This window comes from Triturus cristatus, chromosome 3_1, assembly GCF_964204655.1.
Source record: "Triturus cristatus chromosome 3_1, aTriCri1.1, whole genome shotgun sequence".
Classification (NCBI taxonomy): domain Eukaryota; kingdom Metazoa; phylum Chordata; class Amphibia; order Caudata; family Salamandridae; genus Triturus; species Triturus cristatus.
The window spans coordinates 993020398-993036580 of NC_140583.1; the positions used below are offsets into that span (position 1 = coordinate 993020398).

The 16183-nt window shown below is 43.8% G+C and overlaps 1 protein-coding gene across 3 annotated transcripts in view; it reads left to right on the top strand.

Annotated features, from left to right (window-relative positions):
- SCMH1 (Scm polycomb group protein homolog 1) overlaps positions 1-16183 on the top strand; it is a 369044-nt gene that overhangs the window by 291301 nt on the left and 61560 nt on the right. For all 3 annotated transcript variants that reach the window (XR_014978950.1, XM_085645667.1, XM_085645668.1), the window contains exon 11: positions 7651-7851. Coding sequence is in view for 2 of the 3 variants with exons in the window: in XM_085645667.1 (XP_085501793.1) it covers positions 7651-7851 (201 nt within the window). In the remaining variant the exon portion in view is untranslated. The remainder of the gene's footprint in view (positions 1-7650; positions 7852-16183) is intronic.

Consider the following 16183-nt stretch of genomic DNA (forward strand, 5'->3'; position numbering starts at 1 on the left):
CATTGGATCTCTGTCCTGGCATTCCCTGTAGGTTTCTCGTATATGATTATGTAAGGCCATTACTGGAGTGTAAAGCCTTGAGTCTCTGGAGTATCTTGTAATGGTGAGGTCCCAGAAAAAAAATGCCAATAGTGTCAAAGACAGGAATCCACAATCCTAGGTAGTTGCTTCATGGATATCATATATTTTGGAAGTCACCTTTGGTTTATTCCTGACGTTTGCCATTTTCTTATGAGGTAGTCTTAATCTTGCTGACTCGGAGTCCAGTGCAAACCCCAAGAAGGAATTCTCTTATCCGATCAAGTTCCAAATGGTCTATGTTGATGACATATCACAGCCCTTGAAGGAGATTTACACACACCTTCATTTGACTCTTGAAATATTGGACCCTGGTCTATCAGAAGAATGTTGATCTTGAAGACTCTACTGCTGGGTTCAATATCTTGATGAAGCACCATAGGGCCAAAGGAAGAGCCACAAACACAAACGTCTGACCTGTCATTGTAATTGAAGGAAACATTGATGTGGTCCAAAAATTGCATTCTTCAGATCTAATCTCATCATCCAATCGCCCTGGAGAAATGCATCTCTTAGAAGGAGGATCCCATCTATTTTTAAAGAGACAATTCACCGGCCATTTGTTGACTGAAAAAGCATTACCGTTCCGGGATTTGGGGCCACCTAAATGACCTAGGCAGCCAGCAGCAAAAATGGAGCAAGCTCGTTCCTGCAAGTCATAATGCCGGCAGTGTGCCCATTCCAGGAAAAGTACCATACATTTGCATTTACATTACTAAACACAGCCAACAGTCACTGTATTTGGTGGTCATTGTTGGCCGCAGTTTTATTACTCATTACATATGTCATACATACTTGTGCAACTCCTCTAGACACCTTCTTGGGGTCCGGGTCATAAATCATCCTCCCACGTTATTGCATATTGGGTATCACACAGTGTCAGTTTAACATCATAAACCCCTTGGGTCATAAATCGCCGGGGCATCATAAATCACTCTGCCACAATCTGTCATCATTTTGTTGTCATAAATCCCTCTGCATGATCATCATAAATCAGCAGTCATAAATCATGGGTCATAAATCATGGGGTTATCATAAATCATTCTGTCACAATCGGTCATCATTTTGCAGTCATAAATCATTCTGCATGATCATCAGCCATAAATCATTGGCTGGTCATAAATCATTTGTTTGTCCTTTGCTCATTTGCATCTCCTAGGGTCGTAAATCACCCTGACAGTTCGTAGATTATTCTTTGTTGTTTTCCACGCCCCTTTGCGTGTGAGGGGTAGCCTTTCCCCGGAGTTAGGCCCCAATTCGCTACCTTACTATTCTCTTTTGTGCCCTGCTGTCTGGCAGGGGCTGGGCTGCGAGCGCCGTCTCCGTTTGCTACCCCCTTTTTGTCAGGCCTACTCACCCAGGTGTCAGGCATCCCAAAGAGAGTGGCCCTCCTTCTACACACTGCCCTGTCGGTGTGTTTTCATAACCAAACCAATACACCTTTTGTTTCCGCCAGCACTGTGACGCTTCTGTTACCTTGGTGTGGGTGGGTCTCAAAAAGACTCGGCGTCGCTCCCCTAGCACCATGATGTAGCAGTGAGCTGCCCTAGGGGGCACGTCGGCTTATATCCCCCCTTTCCTCCATTTGTCATTGTACTTTGAAAAGGGGGAGGCGGTGCCCCTGATTGGGGATCCGAACCCTCACCTGGCCCCCCTATTGGTCCGGTGACCAAGCACCACGCAGGTGCGTGTTTTGCCACGTGGCGCTTCCCGGCAGCGTGAACCAGTTCTGTTCCTTGTCGGGCTCTGGCAGCCATTATGGCGCCGGCCCTCGAGGCCTCCTTCTGCTATTTCAAATTCAGTGTTCCTGCAAATCATTTCAAGATCCGGGGTAGCAAGACCGGAAACAGCATGTCACACTGCCTTTAGTGCCCTCTAGGCAGCTAGACACACACCACCCCACTGCTCCACCCAACACACTCGCGGGTGAAAGTGCTTTTTACAATACACATAACATAACACCAAAGCACTATTGCAATACTGCATAGGACAGCCTGAGAGCTTGGTGAACCTACTCCGCCGCTGGCTGTGCATGCTGACCAGACCTAAAGGGAAGCAAAAAAAAGGAAGATTTTGTGTCCATCGCAACTTCCTGGTCCCCTCCCAGTCTGAAGTAAGGCCACTCTGGTTCCATAGTGGTGGAAGGGAATTGGGGCCATACGTATCAAAATCGGAATTTGCAATTCTCAATGTGCGATTTTTAGCGAATCGCATTTTGTGAATCGCAAAACCCGATGTAAATAAAAGATCACATAATTTTAGCGATTCTCAAAAATGTGCAGAATATTGATGCAAATACCTATTTTGCGATTCTTTTTTTATGAATTCGCAAATAAGGAATCGCAAATCTGAGAATCGGCTATTCAGGTGCAGCTTGATGACATCACAACCAGGAAGTGTGACTGCCCATGCTTCACCTGATTGCCAGAAGCTGAGTGAGATGCTGGGAGGAGAGTGAGACACTTGTGCACTGCAACTGAGAGAAGGAGAAATGGATACACAGGAGAAGGAGACGCAGTAGGAGGAGAATGTCAGAAAAAGGAAGCAAAAGTTCAGTGAAAGGAAGCTGGAGGTGCTCACAGGAAATGGCAGTCAGCCATGAGCTCCTGTTAGGAAAGCAATCCCTACGTGTGCCAGAGGCACGCAAAAGGAAAATCTGGGCTGATATACAGGAGAAGGTGAATGCCATCGGCGTGACCCACCGCGCCGTAGAGGACCTACGCAAAAGGTGGTACGATATTCCCCAAAGATCAAAAGAAAAGGTGGCAACAAGGCTGGCAGAGGCAAAGAAGACCGGTAGTGGGACGTTCACTGCAACTGATTCTACACCTCTTGAGAAGTTGGTGGAGGGCACCCTGCAGCTGGAGAGTGTCAGTGGCGTGGCTGACCTGGACAGCTCCGAACACCCAAACACCAGACTAGGTAAGAAGCATGCTATTACTCCCCTGATACATCACCACATTACACACATACTCAGGAAAGACCCAGGCACTAAACATGAATGCAACTCCAGTGCATGTTAACAAGCACACCCAGCAAAGCATTATGGGAGATGTCACATGCACCAAACAGTGGAGCAGTGAGACCCAGCAAGGTAGAATCCGAATGAGTAATTCAGGAAAGGCAAAAACAGACAGATAGTACCCATGTAACTCGAAAGCTGAAAAATGTATTGTTTAACCAATACGAGGCAGGACACCAAATTAATGTGTGCATTTACATTCACAGCACCACCTGAAACACAGGAATCAATGGCATAAGGGAAGGATGCATTCCACACTGAAGACCAGTCAGGGCAAGAGGAGCAGGAGGAAGGCAGCTCAGCAATCCCTGTGACATGCAGACGGTGCCTCATAGTACCACCACTCCCACCGCTGGAGGCAGGTCCACTGAACACAAGTGGAGAAGATCAGCCAGTCCAGGGCCAGCGTGCAGCACAGCACAGTACCCTCTCCGTCCTAGTTCAGGAATTTCTTCCAGGCGCAGGGCACGGCCGTCCACCAGCACAGCTGCCGTAGGCGAAGACACAGTGTTTGCAGGGCATGAAGGCAACATGCTAAAAGTCCAGCGCCTGCAAGCAAAGGCATTAAAGTCCATACAGCGCCAGTTTGCCGCACATAACAACATGACCCAGATGAGGGAGGGTTTCATGGGCATGACTGGTGCACTGGAAGGACTGTGTTCAGAGATGCGGAGAGACCGGGCAGCCAGGCGCAGGGAGAGGCAACGTCTCCACAGCCTCCTGGACATATACACCAAAGCTGTGAACCGCCTGTCCACTGCCACATCACTGCTGGCATGTCGCTGTGTCAGCATGCAGCATGAAATGGCACACTGCTGCCAGGATGTAGCCAAAGGCCTGGTGCAGGTCACACATGCCGTGGACCAGCTGCATGCAGCTGCCACAGGTGTCACAGGAACCCTCTGCTCACTGGAGAGTGAGGACCAATCCAGCAGAAGCAGCATTTCTCCACCCATTCCCCAGGACAGACGTCGGAGTGCGCGGCAGGGGAGAACTGCGATGACTCAGGGGAGGGCAGTGGGCACCCTGAGCGAGGGGCAACAGGCCGTGCCCACAGAAGATGAAGTGTCTAGAATGGCACATGGCAATGGGTGAGGCAACCCATTGCATCTTGACTCATGTTTGAGCAACATACTTGCACTGTGTTTAACATGTGCAAGCAATTTGGACTCATATTGTGTGCATGTCAGGCTGTGTGACGGATATGTTCCTGCACTCAAGGAAATAAGAAAAACACAGTTTTGCACCAATCTGTAGCATTGTTTCATCATTACTCACCTAGAAATAGTTCTGTGTGATCTCATCTCGTCTCTGGTGGCTGGCAGCCGCACCAACACCACCGGCTGGTCTGCATCATGGAGCTGGCCCCATCTCATCTGATGAGTCTGAATCTGTGGGCTCCACTGGGGTGCCTTTCCTGGTGGCGATGTTGTGTTGCATGGCACATGTGACCACGATTTTGCAGCATGTCTCGGGTTTGTACTGTAGCGCTCCTCCACTCTTATGTAGGCAGCGGAAATGGCTCTTAAGGATTCCAAATGTTCTCTCATTGGCACAGCGGGTGGCTCTGTGGGAGCTGTTATACCTCCACTTCCCAGCAGTGGCTGGATTCAGGTACGGAGTCAGGATGTAGTCACGTATAGCATACGCACTGTCACCTGCAGGGTGACAAGAATCAGGTTAAACACTGTCCTGCCACTTCTGAGCTTTACTGATTGTGTCTTTACTGATTGTGTCTTTGAAAGCCATGCATTTACCTAGCAGGTAGCCCTCACCAAACTCCCCATATGTGAGTTGTCGGAAATGTGTCTTTGAAAGCCATGCATTTACCTAGCAGGTAGCCCTCACCAAACTCCCCATATGTGAGTTGTCGGTTAATTCCACTGTGGCGAAAAATGAATGAGTCGTGTGTGCTGCCCGGGTATTTAGCAACAATATCAGTTATGACATGTTTGGCATTGCACATTACCTGTATGTTCAGGGAATGATAGGACTTGCGGTTCCGGAACACATACTCATTCTGTGAGGGGGGAGATAGCGACATTGATCCGATCTATGCAGCCAATTACGTGGGGTAATTGGGCTATCTGTTAGAACTCCGGCTTGGTCTGATCTAGTGCCTGTGTGTGCTGGGGAATTGGATGTGGTGATGCAGCCTCTGTACCATTGCATCAAGGAAAGCGTGGAAGAAGCGCAACAGTGCACTCTGAGAGACCCCTCCTGCTGTGGCTATCACCCCCTGAAAACTCCCTGATGCCAGTAAGAGCAGTGAGCACAGGACCTGTACATGGATGGGAATGGTGTGTGTCCTGCATGTGAGGTGTTCCAGAATGGGTTTGAGCTCCTCTATTAAGTCCAGGATGCTGTCTGTGTCCAGCCTGTAGTTCACATGGATCTCCGCCACAGTCCGCTGGAACAGGGTAATGCATGCTCTGAAGATCCTTTCCTGGCGTCTCCTTCTCTGTGCAGCAGCTCTGATTCACAGCCTCCTGGCTATCACATACAGGCCAGCCATTGTGGAAAACCCCTGTGGCATTGTGGGCCTCTTTAAATAGGTTGCACCTGGTTACCACCTGCTCAGAGTTGGTGGTAATTGCGATTTTTTTTCATGCCTCTCCTTTTGCGAATTCTCAATTTGCGAGCACGTTATTAGCGAATTTCGCAAATGACGTGATGCTGATTGCGAGTTCGCAAAATTATTCGTAGATTCGATGCCTCGCAAAATTGCTAATCGCTAAATTTGCGATTACCGTTTTTGCACACCGGAACACTTTACTACATAGGAATACGTTTTTTTGCGATTCACAATGTTTGCGATCGCAAAACAGCTTCATACGTATGGCCCTTGGTTCTTTGAGGAAGCGCAGCGCTGGGACCCCTGCCACACTCTGAGCTTGACCTTTACTGCAAAGTCTACGCACTCTTGAACCATTAGCAAAGTGCCAAACATATACAGCAAAATAGTATGCCAATATAATCACAAGTCCAATATAAAAGCCGCAGGCGAAAACTCTTAACCATCTGCTGAGCCATGAAGAAAGAGGCGCTCTTTCTCCTGAGGGCGTACGTCTTTAGATTGGATAGCTCTAGCTCTGATTAGTTGTTGTTGTTGGTGTTTTTGGCGGGGGGGGGGGGGGGGGGGGGAGGGCTCATGAGAAATGTAGTTTCGGGAAAGTTGCTGAATATTTTCATGGGCTGGGTCTGATTTAGAAATCAAGTTGCTTCTTTGGTAAGCATATTCACTTGGGGACAGGAGGGAATTTAAATCTCCACCTGTACTAAAAAAGAATAAATAGTTAGATTAGTCTAATTTATCTCTCTTTATTCATTTCAGACAGAAAGGGCAGGAGCAATTTTATTATCCGATGCCTCGTTGATGAATCGTTAGATTGGTCTGTGTTCTCGGTTTGAGCCGCTTGGGTAAACTAGATTCAGGGTGTGCCTATGTGTCGGAATGATTAGCTCTCCAAACTGTAGGTCTCCCGTATTGTATGCTCTGGGCTGTCCTGGCGTCCAGGTTTGTAGGCAGACATTAGTTTTCATGTGTTCTAACAAATTCAACCAAGTTCCTACAAAGAAAAATCTATGTTCGATTTTGAAGCACCTGCGTCCAATGAATTATCGATTAGCAATATCATGCTTATTGATAACTCATTGTAATGTTCTGCAGGTTCAAGCTTTCCTCTGGGCCATTATGAAGCTCAGTTTGCATTGGTTTCTCTTCTTCGATTATGACGCAGCAACGTGTTATGTATTTTTTTTTTTACTGTATGTTTTTGCATGTTATTGTTTTTATAATCTTTTATGTTTAGAATAAATTACTTCACGATGATGAACTCGGTTGCTTCTCTCAGGAGCACATGAAAGCAATCAAGTTATGCAATGTGCTTTTTTCAAACGAAAGTAACAAAAACATTACAGCTAATGTTTTGGACTATAATACAGGAAAAGAAACTGTTCGCAAATTTAATAGCAGTCCGGATTTACAAGCAATCTCTTTAATCGTATATTGAATTTATACGACTCACTAACTTTACATCAGGTGAAGAAGTGGCTGTTATTCCTGTCCTTTCAAATTAATTACGACCAACTCTGAAAATGTAAAATTGGTTTTCTTTAATTTCGGAAAAATCTTTTTTTCTTGCGCGAACTCGACCTGAAGGTATCAGAACGCTTTACATGAGCACCAGTTTAATTACAGGAGGACACATTCATTTTGTTAGACACCGGGAAATTAAATGGTTTTTCCCAGAATCACAGGATGTTGAGCGTCTCTGCCGAGACTGGAAACCTGTTCCCCCAGCTTCGAGGTCGACCGCTCTAGCCTTTAGGCCACACCTCTCGCACATTATTTTCTTCAAAGGCTTCTGGTTTATTGGTGCTGTAGTCAAGTCATGTTAAGGTGTGTATACAGTCTCCCCAGAGCTCCTGGCTATCAGGGCATATAGTACAGCCTCTGCTGATGTTTAATCCCTGCATTTCATTTTAGTCTTTGTACAGTCCGTGGAAATACTTGCCTGATGCCTTAAATATATGTTTGCTCTTTGCAGTTTGTATTTACTTGAACAAGAATGGCAACACTGGGCCACATTTGGACAAGAAGAGGCTACAGCATTTGCCAGATCACTTTGGTCCAGCCCGCGCCTCCGTTGTCCTGCAGCAGGCAGTGCAAGCCTGCATCGATTGTGCATATCATCAGAAAACGGTGTTTTCCTTTCTCAAACAAGGGCATGGTGGAGAGGTCATTTCAGGTAAGGCACAGCTTATGTTGTCAACTCTCAAAACATGAAATACATTAACTCGACGTGATGTTTCCTGTTTTTAAAGTGACATAACCAGAGGGAAGCCATTTATAGCAACAGAATGAATAGTCCCGGTAGCTTAAGAATGAGGAGGCTGCCAGATTTATGAAGACAGGCTAACAGAATGTTGCCTGGTCACTAGCAAACCCCCTCTGTGGTTTTTAATAAATTGAAACATAAATTGTACCCTAATTTATTAGGTCATACTTCTGAGGTCTTGTTTCTGTACAGGGTTCGGTTTTAAAAACTGCTATCCTATTTAGGTGATTTGTATCTTGGTCCAGGGTTATATACTTTAAACCACAAAATAATTCAGAGACATGCTGACTCACAAACGTACAACTAGGATGTTAGATTTAAAGAACAAGTGGTGGTTCATCCTAGTTTGAAGCAGTGCGTTTTCTGTGGCCCATGTTCCAGTTTTCCAGGAAACAGTCTAGTACTGCAAATGAGGTGCTGAAAGTGATGTTTTCCATTTCTGGTTCCAAATGAATAGATTTAAAAGTATTACCTGTTTATCTTCACATTTCTGCTGTTTATGAAGGGATAGCGGTGTGTTTGCACATTTTCTATGATCTCCATAAAGTGTAGTTTGTCTTCCTCTTGAACCGGGGATGAGGATCTGTTTTTAATTTTGAGGAAGAAGTTGGAGAGGCTTTGCAAGATACATGAGTTCTGAAGTGGGGTTTGGTAAATTTTAAATGAGCACATATTTAAAAACCTATGAGTGTAAGATTGTTTTTGTGCAGCCGAAGAGTTCTTATGGCCAGTCATACAGCATGTTGAATTTTTTTATCCTGTTCTGCCAAAAATGTCTAGTTGAGTAAATCCCCTGTCTAGAAAGCAGAAGTTGGTTGTGTCTTGCCATTGTCATTTGACATCTGTGAGTTTCCATACATTTCTTGCAAGAATGTTTGTCCATTAACCTTTTGTTTTACATCAGTTGATAGACTTAGTTACAGAAACAGCATGCCTTAAATTGAGTGTTCATGTAATAAACTTCTCAGTTTTCTCCATCTTTGCTAGAATGTTTGAAAGTGAATTTGATGACTGCTGTCAGACCTGAAATCACAGTGTCAATGTAAAATGCACTTAACCGAGTGCTGAATATTTCATCCTGTACATGAGTCACGCTGGAGGTTCACAGGTCTCAATGCTAGGATTATTTTACCCAGATGCAGATCCTGTGGGGTTTTGGGAAGTCACATGTGACTTGGCCACTTATTTTTACTACTGCTGAGAGGAAAGATTTGGAAAATAAATGATCATACCAAGTCTGACTGTGTTGGATTGATGCCCCTTTCCTTGTGATCAGAGTATATAATCCACAGCATTACATTTTAGAAAGCCAATACACTATAATGTAGAACCCACCAACAGGATTCTCAGTCTTTCCAGTATTGGGTCGTAGGCTATACCTGTTTCCTGTCATCCAACAGAGAATCTTCGCTACATAATCAATAGTGCCCCGTTCAATAAAAACGATTACATTTGCATTCTAGCCACTTTACTTGGTCCTTCTTCAGTTTCCACTAGTTACTGGTTGGCCTTAAGATACACTTCTGTAAAGGCACTTTTTTCCCCTTTAATTTTGATTTTCACATTTTACAGAAATGTCTTGAGGAAGGGCATCCTACTCGCTGCCTAGTTGTACAAATCTTATATCAGTGTTGTAAATCAGCCACTAAACAATGGAGAGCAATGCGATTTTACCTAGAATAGTTGGTTGGGCATAATTATTTTGTACCACCTATTGTTTCCCATGTATTTGCATCTTAACAGCTCTTTCTATGATTGATAATATATATTACCCCACTTACGCACCCTTTTGATTTTGAGCCACTTAGAGCATTATTGTTAAAAGAACAGAACTACGTAATAGCTAATCACCCCTTCCCTTTGCAGGAATCGGTACTTAAGATTTCTCTCAGTTATATAAAAGTTACACTCATGTAGTGTAAACCTAGTTCGCCATCAGGGCATTCACATTGAAATAATAAGCACTGGACAGTCCAGCCCATTTGCAGGACTCGGATAACACCTTACAGAATGTACAAATGCAGCCTTTTCTTTTAGTAAAAAAACTATTGATAAAACACTAAACAGATTTTTGAAAACCTATTGCAGTTTCATCACATGAATCTTTCCCCAGGGCCAGCTGGGTAATTGTAAAAATCCTTAGGTGCTGTTGATATGGCATTGGAGTGCACATTTTCTGTTCTCAAGCTGGCTCCTCTCTTGGTGGTGTGGGCATGATGCAGGCACAGCACGTAAGTGAGGAGAAGATGGCAGTATTCATGACTGGATCGGCAGCCGTCCAGATCTCCTTCGAGTTTTGCTTAGTCTACTGGATCAGCTCAACAATTACATCTAAGGTCTGGGGCAGTGAACACGAGCTGCATGAGGAGGAGAAAAAACTGCAGTGTAGCTGAATTTGCGTCCATCAACCTCCACATTCCCATAGCTCTGGCATAAGGACTGAGAGAGCAGACAGAGGAGGGGAGGCGAAAGACTTGCAGGGGACCGATCACCTTTTTTTAAGTGATGGCAGCTGCCAGACATTCCCTTATGCGCAGGGTTTTGAGCATAAGCTTTCCCACAAGGCAACCATCATGCAGACATACAATTACAATTATGTTCAAATTACAGTTGGCCCAAAAATTTACAATCTCTCTTAAAAAGACCAAACATGGATTAAGACAGTGCACACATTCTACCTTCAGGGTTTGTTAGTAAGGGTAATAAACTTATAAACCCTTGTGTATTAGGGTAATCTGTGAGAGTCCAACAAACAAACGTTGCGTCTAAAATTTTTGTGTCTACAGGTTTTAACATAGTGTAATAACAATCAACTCTTAAATGCCTGTTACCTTATTTATTTACAGTGAAAAGCACATGTTATTTTCCTTTGTCGTAACTTTTCATTATAACCAACTCAGACCTCTAGCATCTGACATGCGTTTCCAACTGGTTTAATCACACCTGTAGCCTTTATCATGAGCCTTTCACCATTACCAATTCAGGGCTACTCTTTTGAGCAAAAGCTTTACCACATGGTTACCATCTGGTATAAGGTTCTAAAATTACAAATGTGTGCAAAATTATGTTTGGGACCTGTAAGAAATTAGGAGTATTAGTTGAGGGGGTGAGTGCCCATCTCAAATAATATTCACTATCCTTCTTTCCTTGTCAGGGTGAACCAGTAAAGTCACTAAATTACCCTAGAGCTCCACCCTCTGATAAGGCACAGAGCAGACAGGCTTAACTAAGAGGCAATGTTTAACGTATTTATGCAGTACCAAAAAAGTTATTAAGTCGAACACAACAAAAGAAAAATCTAAACCCAAAAAAATTAGAACAATGGAATACATTTTATTAAATAAAACAACACCAAAATGACACAAATCCAATAAGGGAAACTAGAGGTATCGATTTTTAAAGTTTTAATGTGAAAATAGCTCCAATAAGTGTTAAGCGCCAACCACAGTTATCTGGTTGCACTTGACTAGTACAAAGGTGCAAATTAAGCCCAACTGTGATGAGTGTGGGATGAAACAAAACCAGGTTTGCCAGTTCAGACGCTTACCTTCAGACTTAGTCTCTAACAATCTTCTAAGTTCGTTTTTGGACTTTGTGAAATATTTATTACAAGCCCAATCCATTGGTGAATTAGGATTTGTAATAAATGTTGTGGAAGAGGTACTTTTTTAAAGTTACCTTTTCCTTGCTTAAAGTCTCTAATCCCATCAGTATGAGCTACAACGGTCACCCAGGAGCTTAATAGGCCCTATGATGAGGTATGGACTTGCCCATAGAGCTCAACCAAAGGCCTTGGGTGTGGGGAGGTGTTCTGTTCCTCTAGCAGTAGGGTGAGGAGGGCCACCCCTGGTAACTTGTGCCCCATTAGTTGGGGAGTGATAAGAGGCTTCTCCTACCCACATTCTTTGAACTTTGTATCTGCCTCCTAGCCGAAGTTAGCAAGTTAAATTTAATACTGTACTCCAATGCTTTCCTATGCAACACAAAAAGCCTTTAGGCCTTTTCTCTGCTGGGGCATGTTGAACACTAAACCTTTACAGGTCCTACTTTTAATTACCATACACCCAGCCTTATGGGCAGTAAGGTCTACTTAGAGATGACTTATTAATATTTAAAAGGAAGGTTTAGGCTGGTCAAAAGCAGTTATTTTGCCAGTTCAAATTTGTAGTTTGAACCTACACTGTCCGGCTACAGGTGGTAGGCCTGCAGTCAAATTTACCATTTAGTGGATCACACCATGGGTGTTGCTGTTCTTTTATGACAATTAACTTAGAGGCCCTAGATATACTGTTGTGCCATACACTAGGATCTTCTAGGTGATTTCAATATTCAGGGGTATGGCAATTTCATCATGCTGAGGTGGAGAACAGGCACTTTACCTCTGGTTAGATGGTAAAGTGCACAGAGTTCTAAAGCCAGCAAAAACAGATATGGCAAAAATCTGGGGTGGAACCACGCCAAAGATCGTAATTTCCAACAAGACCTATGGCATCTGATACAACTATTCTCAGAGAGCGAATCAGCCCTGTTTCCTTGACAATTGATTAGTCACCTAAACCAACTAAGGCCCACTGTATTGAGCCCCTCTTTTCCTGTGGAAGCACCCACCTTCTGCCCAATCAAAAGCTTGTAGAGATGAACCTCCACATGTGGATGGAGCCTGTTGCCTCTCTCCCAGTACTACTTCCTAAAGCTCTTTTTTGTGGTTATCCATGTAGGTCTGGCAACATTTTGTAACAACTTTGACAGCACAAATTTTGATGGAAACGTGTGAAAAGCCCCCCTTCCCTTTTCTCATTTTGCTAACAGTGACCTAGTGTTTCATTAGGTTGTAAGCCATAATTGTGCAAGGATATGACGCTCAGTAAAATAGCACAACTGCATTTTTTATATATATTTTTTTTTAGTTAATTCTCTAAGTTGCTACCAATTATCGTGACTGGCCAAAAGCATGGCTAGAAATGTAAATAATGAAACAAGTGCTCAGGTGACAATGTGCTCATTGCTGGTGAATAGTAAATTAGGTTTTAAATTAAGGATGGCGCGTCTGTGCAGATGTGGTTTATAGGTTATTGGAGGGATTAAGAATTTGTGAGGGTTATGCTGGTGTTTCATTGTTTTATGTTTAAAAAGAGTGTAGATTTAGCAGAAGCATTTTATGACCTACAACATTTCGTTATGAGCTTGCATTTGATGATAATGGTTTTGTTTTGAGTAGAAGATACAAACATAAAGAGTTCATTGACTGTGCTACTACATCTCAAGTGATGAGCATGCAAAAGCAAGTTTTGTAGGCTGCCAATAATGGGAAGTTGTGAGCTATTAACTACATCCTTCGTTTGCTCCACTGAGTTATAATTTTGATTTCTTAGCCTTCATTATGAATGTAGTCTGATCTGACATGTTTCATTTTTCCTCTGAATCCCAGTTGAGTGACATTCTTAGCATGATGTGAAAGATCAGAACATCTGGTGTTTCAAATGAAAGGCAAAAGGTGTTGTAGCAAGGGTTTGGATACATATTCTGCAGCAACTGTTGAATAATCTGCGAGCTCCTGCATGGCCTTGGTAATAAGTATGCATAATGGCACAGAACCCCAGGAGGTTTTTGTGCCTGAGGCCTACAGAGCAGTGCAAGGTGAGGCTGAAGGCTGGGAAATCAAGTGCAGCTCACTGATCAGTTTGAAAGGGCTGGTGTTGCTCATAGGGGAGAGCTGGGAGACTGTGCTGCACATCAAAATGTTGGATCAATGAGGAAGCCGTGCCTGAGGAGAACAGTGCGAAATGAAAGCTGAGGGTAAGTGGCCTGATCTGATGGAAGAGGAGCGCACCTTGTGCTGGGTAACAAAGCAAACCAATGATGCCTTAGGACCGCACAGGCCCATGTGAGTTGTGGAGACCTGCTAGAATAGCAGACCTAGAGGGTGAAAGAGTCAACACGAGAACAAGCTGCCTGCCTTGGACTCCTGAGTGCCCTTGAGACAGATTGGTCGATAGAAGGACAGAACAACAACCTTGGGATGAGTATGATGGCCTAGCAAATAGTTTAAAATGACTGCAGCTGGCCCACTGACAAAGAGTGCCATCCAGAGGGAGAGTCCACTGCGTCGGGTATGGTGACACCATCATTTCCGACAAACAGCGACTACCAAGCAGTCACTCAGCAAGAGAGTGGGGACCCAGCCCTTCCTAACACAGAGGTAAGCCATTCTGAGAAACTTCATTGGTCTAAATCATGTAAGGTCAGGACAGGAAAGTGGGTCCCCCTACCTACAGTAGACACAGGGAATGCTTCTTTTGCCTGACTTATAAGACACAGCCCTCATTGCTACATACACCCTGCTGCTGAACCTTGAGTGTGGGATATACTTGAATGCTGGAGTCCCCTAGAAAAACTTTGCTTCACTGACTAACCTACTTAAATCACTGTTGTGGGACCCAGTTCATCTTGGGATTACTGGGAGATTGTAGCCTCTCTACAACAGCATAACAGGTGAAGGGGTATGAAGCACTAAAATATAAAAGTCTTGATCCAGCAAGATGTGCGAAAGAAGGCGGCTGGATAGATGAACTCCCTTTAGCCCCCACTTAAGCGATGGTTAATGGGAAATCCAGGGACCAGAAAGGCTCCATTGTGTGCTCAGGTTTTGCCATCACCAAAGGTTTCCTACTGCAAGTTTTTAAGAAGTTTAAAGACAACATTATCTCAGCTAAGACTGATTTGAAACAAGACCAGAAAGATGTTAGAAAGGATGTATCTGAACTTGCTGACAGGCTGCATACTTCAGAGGAGAACATGGATGAGCATGAGCAGGGTAAAGACTACGAGCAACTCCAGGCATCTCTGTTGCAGCTGAATAGAACTGAATTTAATCTTCCAGGGGAAATATGACGATCTCAAAAATGTATCAAGGATAAAAAACATATATTTGTGTGGAATTCTCGTTGGGTGTGTACCACCTGAGGCCTGATTACCAAAGAGAATATATTGTTAGCAATAGGATGGCTTAAACTCGCTAAAAACCCAGCGCCAGAAGGTTTCATGCCTGCCTCACAGCTATTACCTTTCTAACAGAGTTGCGTAATGCATTTAGTAAATGTCAGTGTATAACTCCTTCTATTGAAGAAGTACAATATTGGTGGTCCTATACCCAAGTAATGATTGAGCCCATTTGATGTTCATCCTATTGATCTGTATCCCTACTTTACTTTGATAACAAGATATTTACTAAATATTAAGCAGCAGACTAGCTGGGTGATGTCATCCCTAATACATGCGGATCACAGCACATTTATAAGGGGTGAAGTACTGAGATAACACAAAAAGACCTACACCTAATTGACATAGCTAGGCATAAGGTGGGCCCTTCTTTAGATACTGCAAAAGCATTCAATCGGGTTTGGTGGGATTTACTGGCGGATACCTTGGAGAACTTTGGATTTGGGGCATGATTTATAAGATGGGACTTAGCTAGTTACCAAAGACCAAAGTTGATGGTGGAGTGAATGTACGGTTAGCTGAAGAAATAAGCATAGAGGACTGCACCCAACTGGGATGTCTCCTTCCCCTACGTTTTGCTCTCACCATCGAACCCCAGGTAGAGAAGATTAAGGAAACCCTTAAGGGATTGTATTGGGGCATAATGTCTTCAAGCTCACAAGATTTGCAGATGATCTTTTGGAGGCAACAATGGCATTAAAACAGTACCTCAAAGCTTTGATATCAGAACTAGAGAAATTTCGAATTACAGCATGCATTCGAATCAATCTGCCTAAGTCCGAGGAGCTGAAACTATAATGCATATTGTGTGGGGCTGTCAGAAGCTGATTGGCAATTGGTCAGGAGTATATGCAGTCATACAGATTTAACTGGGAAGGAGCTTTCACTATACCCAGAGGTGATTCTGCTGGGATGCCCATCGGAGATAGTCCAGTCCATCTCTTTAACTCACTGGAAGAGTGGGGAGAACTATAGCCCTCTCTTCTGTTGGCGATTAAGTAAACTTTTGAAGGAACTCGCTGCCTCACAGAACTAGCTAAATGAGTTTGATGATGAATGCACCTATTTAGAAAAACGTTAGGTGATTAATCAAAACTAATGTCACATTTAAAAAATATATCCTGCATAAGTCTTTAACCATTATTGAATAGCATGAAAAGGAAAATGGAGAATGCACAGGGCCTCAGATTCAGGTGCAATTATGTACCACTGAGAAAACGTTTGAGAATTTACTTAATACTCT